The 18,531-nt window shown below is 39.5% G+C and overlaps 1 protein-coding gene across 1 annotated transcript in view; it reads right to left on the bottom strand.

Annotated features, from left to right (window-relative positions):
* The window catches only part of SPECC1L (sperm antigen with calponin homology and coiled-coil domains 1 like), a 141,086-nt gene that overhangs the window by 29,784 nt on the left and 92,771 nt on the right, over positions 1-18,531 (bottom strand). The window contains exons 11-13 of the mRNA XM_030292418.1: positions 12,600-12,683; positions 10,166-10,322; positions 6,385-6,487 (exon numbers count right to left, since the gene is read on the bottom strand). Coding sequence (XP_030148278.1) covers positions 6,385-6,487; positions 10,166-10,322; positions 12,600-12,683 — 344 coding nt within the window. The remainder of the gene's footprint in view (positions 1-6,384; positions 6,488-10,165; positions 10,323-12,599; positions 12,684-18,531) is intronic.

Raw genomic sequence — 18,531 nt, 5'->3', positions numbered from 1 at the left:
CTTATACCTGTCAGAATGGCTAACATTAACAACTCAGGCAACAACAGATGTTGGTGAAGATGCGGAGAAAGAGGATCCCTTTGGCATTGTTGGTGGGAATGAAAGTTGGTGCAGCCACTCTGGAAAACAGTGTGGAGGTTCCTCAAAAAATTAAAAATAGAACTACCCTATGACCCAGCAATTGCACTACTAAGGTATTTATCCAAGGGATACAGGTATGCTGTTTTGAAGGGACACATACACCCCAATGTTTATAGCAGCACTATCAACAACAGCCAAAGTATGGAAAGAGCCCAAATGTCCATCGAGAGATAAATGGATAAAGAAGATGTGGTACATGTATATACAATGGAGTATTACTCGGCAATCAAAAAGAATGAAATCTTGTCATTTGCAACTATGCGGATGGAACTAGAGGGTATTATGCTAAGTGAAATTAGTCAAAGACAAATATCATATGACTTCACTCATATGAAGACTTTAAGACACAGAACAGATGAACCTAAGGGAAGCAAAAATAATAGAAAAACAGGGAGAGGGACAAAACATGAGACTTAAATATGGAGAACAAACAGAGGGATACTGGAGGGACTGTGGGAGGTGGGATGGGCTAAATGGGTAAGGGGCATTAAGGAATATATTCCTGAAATCATTGCTGCACTATATGCTAACTAATTTGGATGTAAATTAAAAAAATTAAATTAAAAAAAAAAACTATTCTGTACAAGATTAAGTGATTTCATTATCCTTTGGATTAAATAATCCAATTCTAGGTCTGGCATTTTATCAGAAAACAAAGATTTTTCATCCAAAGTAGGGCTCTCTTAAAGCATAAGAGACTCTTAAAAACTGAAAACAAACTGAGGGTTGATGGGGGGTGGGAGGGAGGGGAGTGTAGGTGATGGGTACTGAAGAGGGCATCTTTTGGGATGAGCACTGGGTGTTGTATGGAAACCAATTTGACAATAAATTTCATATATTAAAAAATAAAAAAAATAAAAAAATTTAAAAAACTGAAAAAAAAAAAAAAAAAAACAACAACAACCAAAAAACAAAGTAGGGCTCTCTTAAATTAACCTTTAGAGGCTCCTTGATTGTATTCAGTTAGGTTTTTCCAGAACAAGAAAACAATGGTATACCAGCTAAATATAAAGCTGCTAAATATAAAATTTATAATCAAAGAAAATATACTGAAACTATAAATTATTTTCTCAGTTACCTTATCAATCTGATATTGTCAATCCCTAACCAAACATAGCCAGAAGAATTGAAAGTAGTTGCCTCTGGGAAGGAGAAATTATAGAGGTTATGAAATAGGGCAATGTATGAGCACTTTTCCCCATAAGCGCTTAAGAATTATTAATGTTAGGGGTGCCTGGGTGGCCCAGTTGGTTAAGTGTCTGACTTTGGCTCAGGTCATGATCTTGTGGTTTGTGAGTTCAAGCCCTGTGTCAGGCTCCACACTGATGGTATAGAGTCTGCTTGGGATTCTTGCTCTCTGCCCCTCCTGCACACACACACTCTCTCTCTCAAAATAAATAAAGTTAAAAAAAATAATGTTGGGGCGCCTGGGTGGCGCAGTCGGTTAAGCGTCCGACTTCAGCCAGGTCACGATCTCGCGGTCCGTGAGTTCGAGCCCCGCGTCAGGCTCTGGGCTGATGGCTCGGAGCCTGGAGCCTGTTTCCGATTCTGTGTCTCCCTCTCTCTCTGCCCCTCCCCCGTTCATGCTCTGTCTGTCTCTCTCTGTCCCAAAAATAAATAAAAAACGTTGAAAAAAAAAATTTATAAAAAAAAAAAAAATAATAATGTTAACTGCATATTTACATTAAACTTAAAAGCATAACTGTAGAAAAAATAAATAAAAACATAATGTGTAGAAAATGAGGCACTGATTTAAAACACAAGGAAGATTTAATCCTTAAAGCAATAATGCTAAAGGTTGTTAGTATGATGTCGTGGACTCATGATACAGCTTTGAGGCTATCATTTGTCCTGTGGGGGTTTTCAGTCCCACATTTGTAAACCTGACAGTAAATCAGAATGCCAAGGCCAACAGTAATAATTCTAGTATTCTAAAACTTCAGTGAACAATAAGTGGCAGGACACAATTTAAAAGAGAAAGTGTATTCGTTAGATAAAAGGCAAACTCAGAAGGGCTTGTTTTATAATGGATGGTTAATGAAGTTACAGTGATTAGCACAATTATTTTAGGATGACTCTTAAGAGAGTTAAAGGAAGATGATATGGTATTAGGGAATCTATCTCCGTTGATTAGACAGCTTCTACGACATAAAGCATGCATGGTCCAAGCATTAATGATGCATTTGGGGCCTGAGAGAGCAGTATGTGCTGAGTGTCACGTAACAGGTCCTGCTCTAGTGAGCTAGTCAAGTGTCACAACCTGCCCTTTCCTGTAGACTGTGAGTAGTCAGAGACCAAAAAAAAAAAAAAAGAAAAAAGAAAAAAAAAACTGGTCCCAAACTGCTGGCTCCTAAGGATGGGTATGGTCATCCATACTTCAAACTAGATAAGGGAAGGGCTCTGGCACTTCTTACACGGCTCTTGACAAATAAAGAGCTTTATCAGATATATCTTTCAGTTTACAAAGGTTTTTCATTTCAAACTGTCCAATTTTAACTCACAGAGTTTGAAATAAAAGAACCAGCATCCTATCCACTTTTAAACAGCAAGAGTAGAGATCTGTGTCACAGGAAAGAAAAAGTAAGACAAACAAAAAAGCCATACGTAGGTTATCATTACAGAAGTGTCCACAGGAGGTAAAGAAAGGGGAAACTGGGTTTGTAGCATAAGACCATCTAGTGTACAGAAAGGTTTTATCTATGTTCATTATTCTGGTATGCATTATATTTCTCCCTGTCCTGTAAGTACCCACTCAATGAAAAAAAACTTAAAATTATTAATTGAAGTTTTTAAGTTGATGTGTGTGTGTGTTATAACAGTTGGAGTACTTCTGTAATAAAGATTTCCTTATAAGAGCAGCGATATGGGAGGGTATCTGTGTAATGTCTACTTAACACTACAGAAGGATAAGACAAAATCTTTGGTATGCCCATTTCCAAAAGTCTTAATGGGGGGAACCATCTGGAACCAGCCGCATGACAAATCCCATGTTCACTGAAGCCTCAAATGTTTCCTCGTGGGTACAAGTGTGGGCAGATGCCAACAGGGAGTGACAGTTTCCTACACTACAAACTCCTAAGCAGGGCATCCAACTCACGAAAACTCCACAGGACCTCAGGGCCCCCCCTGCAGCTTTCCTCAAAGTACCTTGGGATTAGCCTTGCTCTTCTCCCCTACACTTCTCCCCCTTCACTTCCCTCAGATTTGTGTTTTTTTGTTTTTTCAACCAAAACAATGTACTTTAGGATTATAATCAGAGAATTTAAGTGGAAAGGAACCAAGGGACATTAGTTAAATCATTGATTTAAGGCTTGAATCATCTAAATTTGATTATTTAACTTTTTAAAAGTTTGTCTTATTTATTTATTTATTTATTTATTTATTTATTTATTTATTTGAGAGTGAGAGAGAGGGAGGGAGGGAGGGAGGGAGGGAGGGGGAAGGAGAGAAAAGAGAATGCAAGCTGGGGAGGGGCAGAGAAAGAGAAGAGAAAATCCCAGGCAGGCTCCGTGCTGCCTGTGCTGGAGTACTTAAGGCTTTTAGGCTGGAGCTTCCTGTCTGGCTTCTTCAAAAAGCATATTTTCTAAGTTCATTCATGTTGTAGCATGTATCAAAACTTCCAATCCATGAACATGGGATGTCTTCCCATTTATTTAGGTTTTCTTTAATTTCTTTCAGCAATGTTTTACAGTTTTAAGTGTAAAAGCCTTGTTCCCTCCCCCACTTCGGTTAAATTTATTTCTAAGTACTTTATTCTTTTTGATGTTATTGCAAATGGGAGTGTTTTAATTTCATTTTCAGAGTTTCCATTACTAGTGTATAGAAATGCAAGTGGTTTTAGTATACTGACCTTGTATCCTGCAATTTAGCTGAATGTTTATTAGCTCTAACAGTTTGTATGTTAATTCTTTAAGACTTTCTAGATATAAATCATGTCATCTGCAGAGATGGTTTTACTTCTTCCTCTTCAATAACTTATTTTTTTCTCTTGCCCAACTGCTCTAGCTAGAATTTCCAGGAAAATACTGAATAGAAGTGGTGAGAGTGGACATCCTTTTTTGTTCCTGATATGATAACAGCTTTCAAAGGGAAAGCTTTCAAAGTCTTTCACCATGAGGTATGCTGTGAGCTGTGGGTTTTTCACATATGCTCTTTAACAGACTGAGAAAGCCGCCTTCTATTCCCAATTTGCTATTTTTTATCATAAATAGGTTTTTAATTTTGTCAAGTATTCTTTCTGTGCCTACTGACATGATTATCTTCGTTTTTTCCCCTTTATTATATGTTGATTAATTATCATATGTTGAACCAACCTTGCATTCCAGGGATAAATCCCACTTGGTCATGGTGTAGGATTCTTTTTATTTGCTCCTGGATTGTTTGTCAGTATTCTGTTAAGAATTTTTGCATAAGGAATATTGATCCATAGTTTTCTTTACAACGTTTTTTTCTGGGCTGGTTATCAGGGTAAATTGGCCTCAGGGAGTAAGTCACAAAGTGTTCTCTCTTCTGTTTTTGGAAGAGTTTAAGACTAGTGTTAATTCTTGTAAACATTTGGCGGAATTCACCAATGAAGCTATCTGGCCTTGAGCTTTTCTCTGTTGGAAGTGTTTTGATTAATAATTCAGTCTCTTTCATTGTTATAGGTCTATCCAGATTTTCTTTCTTCTTGGGTCATAATTGATAGTTTGCATATTTAAGAATTTCCCCTTTCATACCTAGGTTACCCAATTTGTCAGCATACAATTGTTCATAGTATTCCCTTTTAAGTATTCCTATTATTATTTACTAAGTAAATAAGTATTCCCTATTTCTGTGAGGTCACTAGTAATGTCCCCTCTTTTATTCCTGATTTTTAATTTTAGTCTGCTCTTTTTTCCTTTGTCCATCTAGCAAAAGGTTTGTTGATCTGTTGATCTTTTCAAAGAACCAACTTTTGGTTTCATTAATCTTCTCTACTGTTTTGTCTGCTGTAATCTTTATTTCTTTCCTTCTGATTGCTTTTGGCTCAGATTGCTCTTCTTTTTCTACTTTCCTAAGGTGAAAGGTTAGGATATTGATTTGAGATTTCTTCTCTTTAAACGTAGGTGTTTATGGTTATAAATTTCCCTCAGAGAGCTGCTTTCAATGCCTCCCATAAGTTTTGATATGTTGTGTTTTCACTTTCATTCTTATTTTCTAATCTCCCTTGTGATTTATTCTTTGCCCACTGATTATCTAGAAATTGTGCTTAATTTCCACTTAGTTGTGAATTTTCCTTCTGTTACACATTTCTAATTTCATTCCACTATGGTTAGAAAAGATACTCGATATCATCTCAATCTTTGTTCAAATTTATTGAGTCATTTTATGACCCAACATATACCCTAACTTGTGATGTTCTATGTGCACCTGAGAAGAATGTGTATTCTTCTGTTGTTGGATGCCAGGAGTCTCCAAGCCTATACAGAATATAACTAATTTATCCATATATATCTGTACAGATATGCAGATACACTATCTATATTTAGTATCTAGATATATAGTATCTAGTATATACTTCAAGTCATGTACATCCTTGCTGATTTTCTATTTACTTATATCCCATTCATTTACTTTTATTTTTTTGCTAAGTAATTTTTTATTGTAGTAAAATATAACATAAAATTTATAATTTTAATCATTGATGAAAATATTAATTTAAAGTAAAATAAATATATTTTCACTCTTAGATCAGATGGGACCTCAGTGAAGGCAGTTAACAGGAATTAGTTAAGAAAGTGTTATATTGGGGCACCTGGGTGGCTCAGTCAGTTAAGCATCCGACTTCAGCTCAGGTCATGATCTCGCAGTTTGTGGGTTCAAGGCCCGCATCGGGCTCTGTGATAACAGCTCAGAGCCTGGAGCCTGCTTTGGATTCTGTGTGTCCTCCTCTCTCTGCCCCTCCCATGCTCATGCTCTGTCTCTCTCTGTCTCTCAATAATAAATAAATGTTAAAAAAAAAAAAGAAAAAAAAAAGAAAAAAAAAAGAAAGTGTTATAATAGCTGAATAAAAGTACTGGAAAGATTAGCTAGTCTGGTAAGGTAAAAAATTTATGCCATCCAAGTGACACTCAGCCAAGTTTGGGATAGACTTTGTGTTGAATGTGATCCTGAAATTCAGCACAGGATTCCCCATTTTAATGTGAGATGTGTAGCAAGCTCTGACACTCCAGCACCTGGTTTGGCCCTTGCTCATGTGGGAGAAAGGAACCATATGATTACCTGATAGCCTTCTGTTTTCTTCTGACACCACTTCAGCAAAGCATTCCTCTTTGATCCTCCATATTCTCTCGCCAATGCGGACAGAGGGTCTTTCCTTTCTTCCCTAAGTGAAAATAAGGAATCCAAAGTTAAAATATTTTTTATTTGAGCACATTATAAACCAGAAATCCCACAAAGAAGAAAGAGAACAGTGTCAGTTTGCATTCCTGGATGGGATAATTGCACATACTAAGGCATCTAATAGCAAGATGTAGGCTTTCATTCAATTGATTTTACTTCTCAATTTTTACAGGATCCTCACAGACCCAGTTTCTGCTATCTGAAGGGATGGACTCTGTTCATTATCCACATGGAAACTGGCAAAGATTTAGTATGGTGTGCACTCACAATTAATGGAATGCTTTCCAGAATGCTCAGGAGGAAAACCAACCTGACAGTGGCTGCATATGAAAGCTGCTATGGCCGACTTTTATTCAGTATCTTGCCCTTCCATAATCTTTATGCTTTAGTTTTATTTTATTAGTTTTTGTTTTCAACCTTTTATGTCCTCAATCATTTCATCTTTTCTTAAAAAATAAATCACTTGGTGGGGGGGGGGTCGCCTGGATGGCTCAGTCGGTTGAGCGTCTGTCGGACTTCAGCTCAGGTCATGATCTCACGGTCTGCGAGCTCGAGCGCCGCATCGGTCTCTGTGCTGCTGACAGCTCAGGGCCTGCAGCCTGCTTCGGATTCTGTGTCTCCCTCTCTCTCTGCCCCTCCCCTGCTCATGCTCTGTCTCTCTCTGTCAAAAATAAATAAACATTAAAAAAATTTTTTTAACTATTAAAAAAAAAAATAAATAAATCACTTGGGGCCCCTGGGTGGCTCATTTGGTTAAGTGTCCAACTTGGCTCAGGTCATATCTCACGGTTTATGAGTTCAAGCCCCGCGTCGGGTTCTGTTGCTGACAGCTCAGAGCCTGGAGCCTGCTTTGGATTCTGTGTCTCCCTCTCTCTCTGCCTCTCCCCCACTTGTGCTCTGTCTCTCTCTCTCTCAAAAATAAATGTAAAAAAAATTTTTTTAAATATAAATAAAAATAAATCACTTATTGTAGATACAAAGGGCAAGATTATGCAAAGTGAAGGATTAAAAGGCATAGTTCCTACCTTCAAGGTGCTTACATTTAGGGGAAGCAGATAAGACAACAGATGGCAACACACATTAAAACATTCATAAAATGTTTCAAATGTGTTTATTGTGAAGATATACACTCTTTATTGACTACAGGTAACTAGAGTTTTATCTTGCATAGAAAATGGGATTTTTCTGTAAACTCACTCACTTGTTCAATACCTCCTTATGGAACACCACTCTGCCAGGCAATGGATAGTGAACAACACAGGGTTCCTGCCCCCTCAAGGAACTTCAAAGTTTACTATAAAGTAGACACACCACAGGAGTTCAAAAAAAAAAAAAAAAAAAAACAACAACAACAACGGCTACTTACAATTCATGTCTTAAAATTATATGTAGGGTACCTTTTAGGCACTGTCAATTTCCTTGAAGACAGAATAAATATCCTGCTCTAAATAAGACAATGAATCAAAAAAGATTTTGTGATCACTCTGCTGATGAAGCAAGTAAGGCATACAATCTGACATATCCTGGACCAAATCCTGCCTTTTAGTAACTACTTGACGAATACCTGGAGAGAGAGCGCTTCTAAAATGACCTGCTCTTTGGTAAGTGGCATACCCTTAAAAGTTTGTTCTATTTTTTAGTGATTACTTTAGGAATAAAGCAGAGATTCTATCCCACACCCCATAAGTATACTTATGCCCAATAAGTATCCTAAAGGCTACTATATTACAAGTGGCTTAATATTCTTCAGTGCATTGATTCTGTTTTCACCCTTCAAGCTATGCTAGAAAATCAAAGAGTACATATTTATAACTGAAGCTTTTCCAATTCAGAGGTGTGCTGAAGCAGCACCAGTTTGATTTATCTTAGAACCAAAAGTAAAATACAAAAATTTCCAGCAAGGAGTTAAGACTGCTGTCTTGAAGAAATATACTTTTATGTTTGCATGCCAGCCCACCAGACTCCTGCTTTGGTTTAAAAAGCCCAAAGAAGTGTGTTATAATACCACTGAACATAGGAAAAGAGAATGAGAATAAAGTTAATGAAATACGAACACAAAAAAACAAGCCAAATGAATGAATGAATGAATGCATGAATGAATAAATCTCCAACATGCTTAAAATAATACTATAATCAATGTGAAAGGTTTACTCTGGCTCACACCAGGTCTGTTTGTTTATAGGAACAGCTTAAAATTAAAGCATCAAAGAAGAGTTAACTTTATGGACTACAATGGCAAGCTTCAGAAAAGAGCCTCCCAGAGCTGGAGGGTCGTCTCTTATAACCTCTTCATTATAAGATGAAGACACCTTCCAGTTGAAGATCACAGCTTCTGAGTAGGGGAGCCAGAAGAGTGGGTGCACTTCCCACAGGCATACTACAGGTATGGCCTACCACCCAGGACAGAGACAGGTGTGAACAGTGCTCTCCCTGCATGAGCCTAGGCAGAGCATGAGCTACCCTCATCATCACTCCACCCCTACTTGCTCTGATGGCGCAGAGCTTATAGGACCACTATTCTTAGAGGTTGAGCCCCTAGAGTCAGAGCTTTAAACTAAAGTATATAACTTGAGTTTGAGAGGCCAAACATTCCATTTTATTCTCATACATATAAGGCTAAAGTTCTGAAATCCACTCCTATCCCTCCTTCAATTCTTCCCAATACACCTCGACAGTTTTCCTCACCCCTATATATGATGTATGCTATCTTTTTGAAATGTTTTTTTTCCTCTAAATTATAACTACTTCTTAGTCCCAAATGGATTCTGACATAAGAGAAGTATGAATAAAATATACTACTACATTTTCAGGTACTGTTTACCAAAGATCAGTGTGGCACCATGTTCCCACCTTCTGGTCTAGAACAATTAGAACCGTCTCTGGTGGCTCTCATTCTTCCATTCCTTTTCTAGAAACCTGCTGCCAAAACCAATCATCTTTCCCTGTGAAAAGCCTCCTGAGTCCCACCTTCCATTCACCATTTCCACTGCTGTCATACTGATTCGGACTCAGCATCTTTGTCCCCAAAAGATTATAATGTCATTTCAGTTGTGTTCCCCGATTTTTGTCCACAATGGAAGAATCCTTGAATGATCTCCTCACTCTGATTTATTTACCCCACTTTATATCTCCTACTATATCAAAGTGATTCAATTTGACTGTAACGAGGTTCCATGCCTAGCCACATCCTACTCTATCAATCTTTTCTTCCACTGCCCCCAGATATGGTGGGTCCACACCTTCCTCTGGTCTTCTGTGCCCATCCTCTCTGCACATGCTGTACCACCTACCCATAGCTCCCCCAAACCTTGGTTACTCACCCTTCTGTACATTCACTCATGTCTCTGACCTTGCTGACCTTGCCAGCCCACCCTCCACACCCAGGCACCACTCCCCTAGGAAGCTTCCCCCTAACCCTCCACCCACACCCCATATTGTAATTTCACAATACTTAGGAGGAAATGAACCACCTCTTTCACTTTGCCTTGCTTTTTACTTCTATACCATCTTACCCAATTCTGGGCATAGAAGAGATGAGAAAACAATAACCCACAAAGAAAAAAAATCAGTGCTCGACTGCCATTATTTTATAATCTGATTATTGATCTCCGAAGGCTAGGAGAGGTATATATGAAATCCATCAGTATTAACTGTTCTCTACCTTATCCGACTTCGGGTGGTGGGGGTGACGGACGCCGTGGGAGAGGAAGACAGGGAAAGCTGTGGAGATGTGGTTCCCATAGCCATAAGAGAGGCCGGCGATGCTCCCTCGGGTGCATTGATGTCTCGTTTCATCTCTTCACTACTTCGTCGAGATACTGATTGTGAAAAATAGTCATTATGCATTTCATAATGGAGAAAGATGGTTACTTTTATAAAATACTTTTAAATTAGGTTTTTGAGACCTTTTCTTCAGCAGGTTCCAAAAAAAAGTAGAAATTACCATATATGAAAAAAACTAACATTTCCTTTATCATACTGGTAACTTGGAAGGATTTCTTTCTTTCATTAAAAAACCTGTAAAAAAGATGCAGTAGTTGAGATATGCATTGAACCCCACATTTCCTGAAGGTATGGAATACATCTTATCCATCACCATAACAATCACAAAACATACTATCCACTCTCAACTAAAGGAAACATAACCCTTCTGAACATAGCCAAAATACCACTTAAGGGGAAAAAAAGGAAAAATACATCATCATTTAATTCTGGGTCAGGCCATGTTTTAAAAAACATAAACCAATGAGACAAACAGAAAACCAAAAGGTGTCAATTCAACTACTGAGAAACAAGATCAGTCAGAAAAGTTCTATTTTGAAAGGCTACCACAGTAAGCCATCACACCTTGTTAGAATTACAGAAAGTTCTAAAAACTGCTAAGTGGAAGTAGCTCCTGCTTTAGCCGTTGGTAACAGAGCCACAACAAAAGCAGCTTTCTAGCAAGGAGGCACTGAGTTGGCACAGGTGCTCAAGGCTCTGGGCTGAATGCGGGAAGAAGTGAAATATGAGACAAAGTTCCTGACCTCAGACATATACTCTCTCACATCAGAAGATGCTGGATATACAGGTGCCCTGAGCTGGCTGTAATCAATGTTATACATCAGTAATTCTTCCCAGATTACTGAAAGTGCCCCTGCTTTTATGGACTAAAATTTTCTTGGTGATTGTAGGATGGTCACAAGCAGAATATAACTCTGCATTAGTGAAGTGATGTCTGTAAAGATCCAGAGGAGAGAGACGCTTTGTCCTATTACATGATCTTATTAGAATGATATATTTATAAATATTTCTGACATAATTTTGTGATTATTCTTGTTTTTCTTTCAATATCAGATCTTCATATGCCTTAAATCAGCAGTTTCTTTTAAGTGGTGTGCTAGGAAACTGGATGAGAACCCCTTTCATAATTTTATATAAAATAGAGGAAACTGAGGGCACACCTGAGTGGCTCAATTGGTTAAGTGTCCGACTTCAGCTCAGGTCATGATCTCGCAGTTCGTGGGTTCAAGTCCCGTGTCAGCCTCTGTGCTGACAGCTTGGAGCCTGGAGCCTGCTTCTGATTCTGTGTCTCCCTCTCTCTCTGCCCCTCCCCCACTCATGGTCTGTCTTTCAAAAATAAACATCAAAAATTTTTTAAAAATATAGGGGAAACTGAAAAAGAATCAGAAGAACTCTATGATAAGAAAAGGCTTTGGAGGCACCTGGGTGGCTCAGTCAGTTAAACATCCAACTTCGGCTCAGGTCATAATATTATGGTTCATGAGTTTGAGCCCCGCATTGGGCTCTGCGCTGACAGTGTGGAGCCTGCTTCGGATTTTCTCTCTCCCTCTCTCTCTACCCCTCCCCCCCCCAAATAAATAAATAAACTTTAAAAATAATTCAAAAAAGCAACAAAAGGCTTTGGAATCTGAGCTTTGGGATGGTAATTTTGGCTGGACTTCCCACTAATACAAAGATCTGGCTATAATGCATAAAAACTGTACTAGCTTAAATCCCCATGCAAGTGGAAGGTTAACTGTATGAGGTAAAGTTACAGGAATTTCTCCTTTTCTGGTCCAATTTCTAGCTGAGTTATTAAGGGCAAATAAGGGCCACAAAGGGAAAATAATGCGATCAACTGATAAACTGGGGTTAGCTCTATGAGACAAAGTAAGCTTGTTACATTCATCATTATAGGATGGCTTTTTTATACTGGAAAAATCTGGTTTCCAGAGAATTTTTGGTGTGCTCTGAAATAACAGTCATGACACACCTTGGGATTAATACTAGAATCTTTCACAACTATACCAACTTTGTATCAAGCTATATTTTCAGCACGACATCTAGCCCATTCTAGGCACTTCACAAATCTTGTTAAATAAATGGAACAATCTAGTTTTGGGTCATGAAATTGATTATTTTGAAATCAGGGCCATGAAATGTGATTTCTATAGAATCTGAAAAATACAACAGGGGAAATTCAGAGTGAAAATAATCAACTCAAGAGCTAAAGAGGCAAGAAAAGCTAGGTAAGTCTAAAGAGAAAGTATTTAGTACCACCACTAAGACCTCTGGAAGTCTTTCTAAGGGAAATTCCAGATAAAAGTCATCACCTGAGATGGTCTTGGCATTTTCCATGGCAGGTACTCTTGGCAGAGAAGCAGGTCGGCTGGTTGAAGATGTTCTTAATAGATGCTCTGCACAAAATGGGAAGGGTCAAAATAAAGACATCAGACACTGAACTCTGAAGTAACAAAGGCAGCAGGAAGGTGAGCTCTCCTCCTGTCCCCCTGGAAGCTAACCCTTCTTTCTCAATCCAGGGCACTCTAACAATTCCCTATGGAGTCCATGTCTACTAAAGAGTTTCCTCAGACAAGGACTGTGGGAAAACATTTCATTCAATGTTTGATTTCTAGAGATAAGATCTGATACAGATGAATGCTTCTAAATCACTGACTGCTACTTACCACTTTGACGCAACTCAACCAAAATTCAAAGATCCCCTACTGTATGTAGGTCTAAAAGTACAAGCTAAATCAAAGCCTTGCCCTTCTGTGCCTAACAGTAGTGGGGAATCCATACATATACACAACCAGAGACAAGTCAGGACAGGACGATTAGAATAACAGAATGACAAAGTATTATCAAACCACAGAGTGAGAATCCATTCACTTTGATTTCAGGCAGCAGGGAGGTCTTCAACAACATAATGATATTAAGCTGAGCTTTACTAGTAGAGAAGAAGGGTGGGAACAGTATTTCAGGCAGACAACAAGCAGAACAAAGGTATAAGAGCATTCAAGTTACAGAACGATAAAATCCCAGTGGCCTCAACATGGGGCATATGGAAATCAGAGAGGGTGACAGAGAAAGGGGCTTTAAAGGGAAAATGAGGCTAATTAACAAGAACCTTCATTACCTAGTATGTGGACTTTAGTCTGAGGGCAACAAGGAAGCAACAGACATTTCTGAAATTCAAGGAAGGACGCAGAGAAAGAGTGCCTCCACTGTCCAGTTTGCAGCCGCACCCTGTTCCACTCCTCCCTTGCTCTCTAAACACAAGTCATCTTGGGAGTTTCTGGAGTTCCTCAAACACTGGCACTGTTCTCCTCCCTCCTATTCTCCTCCTCCATTTCCTCCATAGCCTGACTACTTTCATCACCCTTCTGGTCTAGCTTCAACATCACTTCCTCAGGACCTGCTACCCCAGAGTGGGAGCCCCCAAACACAGACCAGCACACTTCTTACCTAGGGCTATAAGCCTAACAAGGCTGTAGTCAGGCCAGGACGACAAGCACAAGGACGGACGGACTAGATGTTCTGCCTGGCTGCCATGTCCTAAGGACATGTGATTAGCATGAGGGAAAACACCACCCCTTACATTTAATGAAGACTTAGCCTCACTGTCCAAGAATGGCCCTATAGCAAACATATTTTAACAAGGGAAAAGACAAGATTTACTGTACATTAGTCAAACAGGTCATTCACCACTTCTTTTTAAGAACCAACAATTAAAAAAAAAAATAGTTCCTCTCAGAATGTCATGATGTCAAAAGTAATGGCATATGGCACCTTTCAAGGATAGCACCTCTGTTATTCCAAAATTTATTTTCTAAGTGTATAAAGAACATTTGGTTCTAATTACACACAACTTTGAGAAGGACGAACTTCCTTTCTTAAGGAAGACAGGACTTACACAGCCTACAGTCATTACATCTTCCCAATCCTGAACAAATATCACCTTTGTACGAAGAGCCTGCAAGCAAGCATCAATCAGAATTCTGAACCCTGTCAGCAGTTGGCACTCATCCTCACAGGAAAAGCATATTATGCACAACGTCTGACAGACAAAACAAAGTTAGTAGAACACGGAAATAGTAGGAAACAGAAATCAACATTTTTAATTTAATCAAAATTTCCATTTTACGATTCTGCAGCTAGTCATTTCCCTAAATTCTTAATCTCCCAAAACACAGCAAATGAAGCAAGTGAAAACAAAGGTTGTACAGACAAATGAATCCAAACACGTAGCATGCTGGCCAAGGCCAGAAGCCCTTGCCATTCTCTCCAGGGAAAGTGTTTCTAAATTACCTGACTTCTTTCTCTTTAACACTGCACACCACAGGCACACAACTGAAACAAAGTTCACGATTCCTTTGCTCAACGCTGGCTAAGTCTTTTCTTGCTGCATGTCTAAGGATCCAAATGTGTCTCAAGTCAGCAGGTGGTGCCCTACCACATACCAACACCTACTTTTTGAAAATGTACAAAATTGTACTGAAGCCCCAGTTCGGTTATTCTTTTCAAAATTATTTGTGGTAAACTCAACAGGCACAACACAGCCTGCAGCCATTCCATGAAGTATTTTCACCGTGAGACTCACACTCGCTCAGAGGCACTTGCCCCAGTGGGAGCACATGTCCAAAGACTCCTGCTGTAAGCAGCTGGGTTCCACCTTCATGTCATACTGTCAGTTTATCTCTTTTCAGGAAGTAAGATTAGTGTATTACAGTCAAGTATGGCAAGCAGGAGAGATTATATTTTACAGTAATAGAGTCTATTCTATTGTCATATGGAGCTTTTCTTGTCTCTAATCCATTCATTAAACAAAAATCCCTTGGATGTCCACTACTCACTAGGCACTGGGCTTGGTACAAAGGTCAGAGAAAGGAAGAGAAGAGGCAAGAAATGGGACTCAGAATCTAGAGCAGAAGCCAGGCTTCTTTAAAAAGTCTTTATAAGTGAGGGATGCTAGGAAAGAACAAGTACTCGGGACTCTGGAAACACAAAAGGGGACGTGACCTGCTCTTGAGGGGAGGTCCGGAAAAGCCTCCCCAGGAAATAACATCTCAGTTCAGACAAGAAGGGTAATTAATAGCTTTTATACAGGCAAAGGAGAGGTTGGAGGACAGAGAGTGTTCCCAGCTGAGTGCTCAGCACATACCAAAACAACCCCAGGGTGGCTATGTTCAGAGGACGGGGTGGAGGAAAGGAGCAGATGAGGTGGCAAAGGCAAGCTGGAAGGGCCAGAGCAGGCAAGGGCAAGCATGCAGGTGATGCAGGCCAAATTAAGGAGTGTGGACTTTATCCTGCTGGCAGTGAGGAGCCAATGAAAGTTTTATTAGGAAAGCATCTTTGTGGATGAAGCGGATTGAAGGGCAACAGTGCACGCAGGATGAGGAGTTAGACTGTACAGGGGAGGGATGAGAACGACTTGGACTTGGGTCGTGCCGGGGGGATGGAGAGAAGTAAACAGCTTCAAGAGCTGTTCAATGAGGCAGAATCAACAGACTTGCTGACCCAATGGATATGGAGGTGACAACGGATAAGGTTCCACATACACAGACAAGAAAAGGGAAAAGTACTGTGGGAGGAAGATAGATGAGAACATGCTGAATTTGAGAACCCTATGAGAGATGCAGGGGAAGATGCAGAGCAACAGCGGAGGTTCAGGAGAAAAGTCAGAGGGGATACATCACTTTGGAAATTATCAGCACAGAGCTAATGAGAATGAACTTGGTGACCTGGGGGCCCTGGTAACCTCGGTCAGAGCACTCTCATACACTGGTGGGGACAAAAGTAAGGCAAGAATGTGCTGAGGAGTGATTGGGGAGAGAGGAAGAGGAAAAGCTGTGTAAGGGGAAGAGAGAAAGTATGGTAGCTGCAGGAGGTGGGGAAGGGGAGAGAATTCTTTCTCTTAACCTCGGTGAGATGTGAGCATTTTTAAATGACAGTGGAAGGGAGCCAGTAGAGAGGGTAAAGTTGAAGATATAGGAGAAGGGGGTAATAGTCCAAGGCTAACAGCATCTGTGAAACCTAAGGGGATGAGATCCAGGGCTCAGAGGAAGCGATAACCTACATAGAAGTGTTCTGTTTACCTCCAACAGACAGGCAGTGATAACGTGAGCATGCTAGGTCTGCTCCTTAATTCTCTTATTTTAGAAATCACAGAAATAAACAGGTACAGGCAGTTGTCCCTATATTGTCTCCCCAAACAAATTTAGAGGCAAAATAGTGGGTTTAGAAATAGGAGCCTAAATAGCCAATTTCTGTTCAGAGAGTAGTTCCAAATAGACCGATGCTCCTGCCAAAAACAAGTACAAAATCTGAAGAAAAAAAAAGAAAAGAAAAGAAAAGAAAATCAACCACTTAAAGACATTAAAGAGAATCCAAAAGCAGGCAGAAGAGGAAAGAGCAGGGGGCAAATTTCCCAGTTTATGGCTACAGGCATGAGTGTAGACCCCAGCTAAGGCCACACAGGGCAAATGGTAGAAAACCCGCAGCTTTACTGCCTTGAAGAAGCAGAAGATATATTTCAGGACAACCAAAGATGCTGGAAGAGGAGGGAGTAGAGGAAATACCAGAAAGAATCACAAATTCTGTATATAAACTCTGCCCAAATCTCTCACTGACCTCCGAAAACCACAAGCACAGATTCTAAGGAGTTGAATTAAGGACAAAATAACTGAACAGGTATTTCAAGTGAAGGGAAATTGAGGTTGGATGGAGTTCGAGGTGAGCCAAGTTAATTCCTTGCTATCAAACCCCAATTTTCTGCACAGGAACAAAATAGAAAACAATCTCTACAATGTGTGATTCACACCACCCAGGATACAATCCAAAATTACTAGACATACACAGAAAGAGAAAAAACTGACCCACACTCAAAAGAAATGGAAACCACTCAAGGATGACCCATGTGTTGAATTAGCAGAAAAGAATTTTAAAGCAGCTATTATTACAAACATGTTGAACATTATAAAAGAAAATATGTTCTCAACAAATGAATAAATAAGACATTTCAGCTGAAAGAGCTGCAAGAGTATGAGACCAGCCCTAGCTGAGATGCAATGCAAAGGCAGCCTAAAGCTGAATTTGGAGCAGACATTGAGAAAACTCCCAAACACCAGCCCCTCTCTAAACACTAGGATTACTGGAGTAACTGGAAGGCTGCTATGCACTGAGGACATCACAGCAACTTAACAAAACTCAAACCCAACCCAGCTCCTGCACAGATTAACTCAAACTCCCACACTAAACAACTAATGGAGACAGGTGCCCGTGTCAAGGCAAAAAAAAAAAAAAAAAAAAAAAAATCTACTGCCCTATACAAGATGTCCAGCTTTCAATAAAGAATTCATACACAGAAAGCAAGAAGAAGAAAAAAAACCCAGTAAATCCAGTTCACTATGTCAAGGCACAAAGTAATCAGTAAAACCAGACTCAGATATGGCAGAATGTTGGAACTATTGGACAGGGCATTTGAAGTACTATGATGAATATGTTAAAGTCTCTGATGGAAATAGTAAACAAACATACAAGACCAACTAGGCTTTCCTATTTGTTTTTAGCTTATGGTTTCGATCTCTCTGCTGAAATTAGACAAACAGAACTGTGAGAACCATGTCTCCGGTTACTGCTAAACACCCTACAATGCACAGAAGAGAATGAATTTTACTGGATACAATTTTTTTTTTTATTCAACCAGAACTGGGGGGGGGGGGGGGGGGATGAAATGCAGACTGTGACAAAATTAACCTAACTATATTACAGAAGCATGATGAAACCACACTGAGAGTGATGAAAAAAGGGGCTGATCTACGTATCTTTAAGAAAACAGGGGGTTTGACTGGATACTTTAAGGTTAAACACAAAATGAACTGTGTGCACTGTACTTTGGTAGATTTGCTTCTCACGGGCAAAAGCATCGTGTAGCAACTTTGAAACTACTGCATACAAACAGGAGGGCTCAACAAGTAAGTCAATATATTGTAGATAATGAGAGCCAGGTTTCTCATTGTCGGGAGAAAGAAGGTATAAATAAGGAATAGGACAAAGCTTAGAATGCACCCTTTGGTGCTGGCTTGGAGTCAGAGACATCAGCACAAACTCATGGTTTTTGATATAGAAATAATACATATGTGTATGTACACATGGGTTGGTATACATGCAAAGTTTTCCTAGCTCCATCTAGAGAGGGACAGGAGGCATTGAAACCTCAATGAGCAAAAAGCCAGCACCCAGATCTTGTTTTCAAATACTATT

This window comes from Lynx canadensis, chromosome D3, assembly GCF_007474595.2.
Source record: "Lynx canadensis isolate LIC74 chromosome D3, mLynCan4.pri.v2, whole genome shotgun sequence".
Classification (NCBI taxonomy): domain Eukaryota; kingdom Metazoa; phylum Chordata; class Mammalia; order Carnivora; family Felidae; genus Lynx; species Lynx canadensis.
This window is presented reverse-complemented; position numbering and strand designations above follow the sequence as displayed.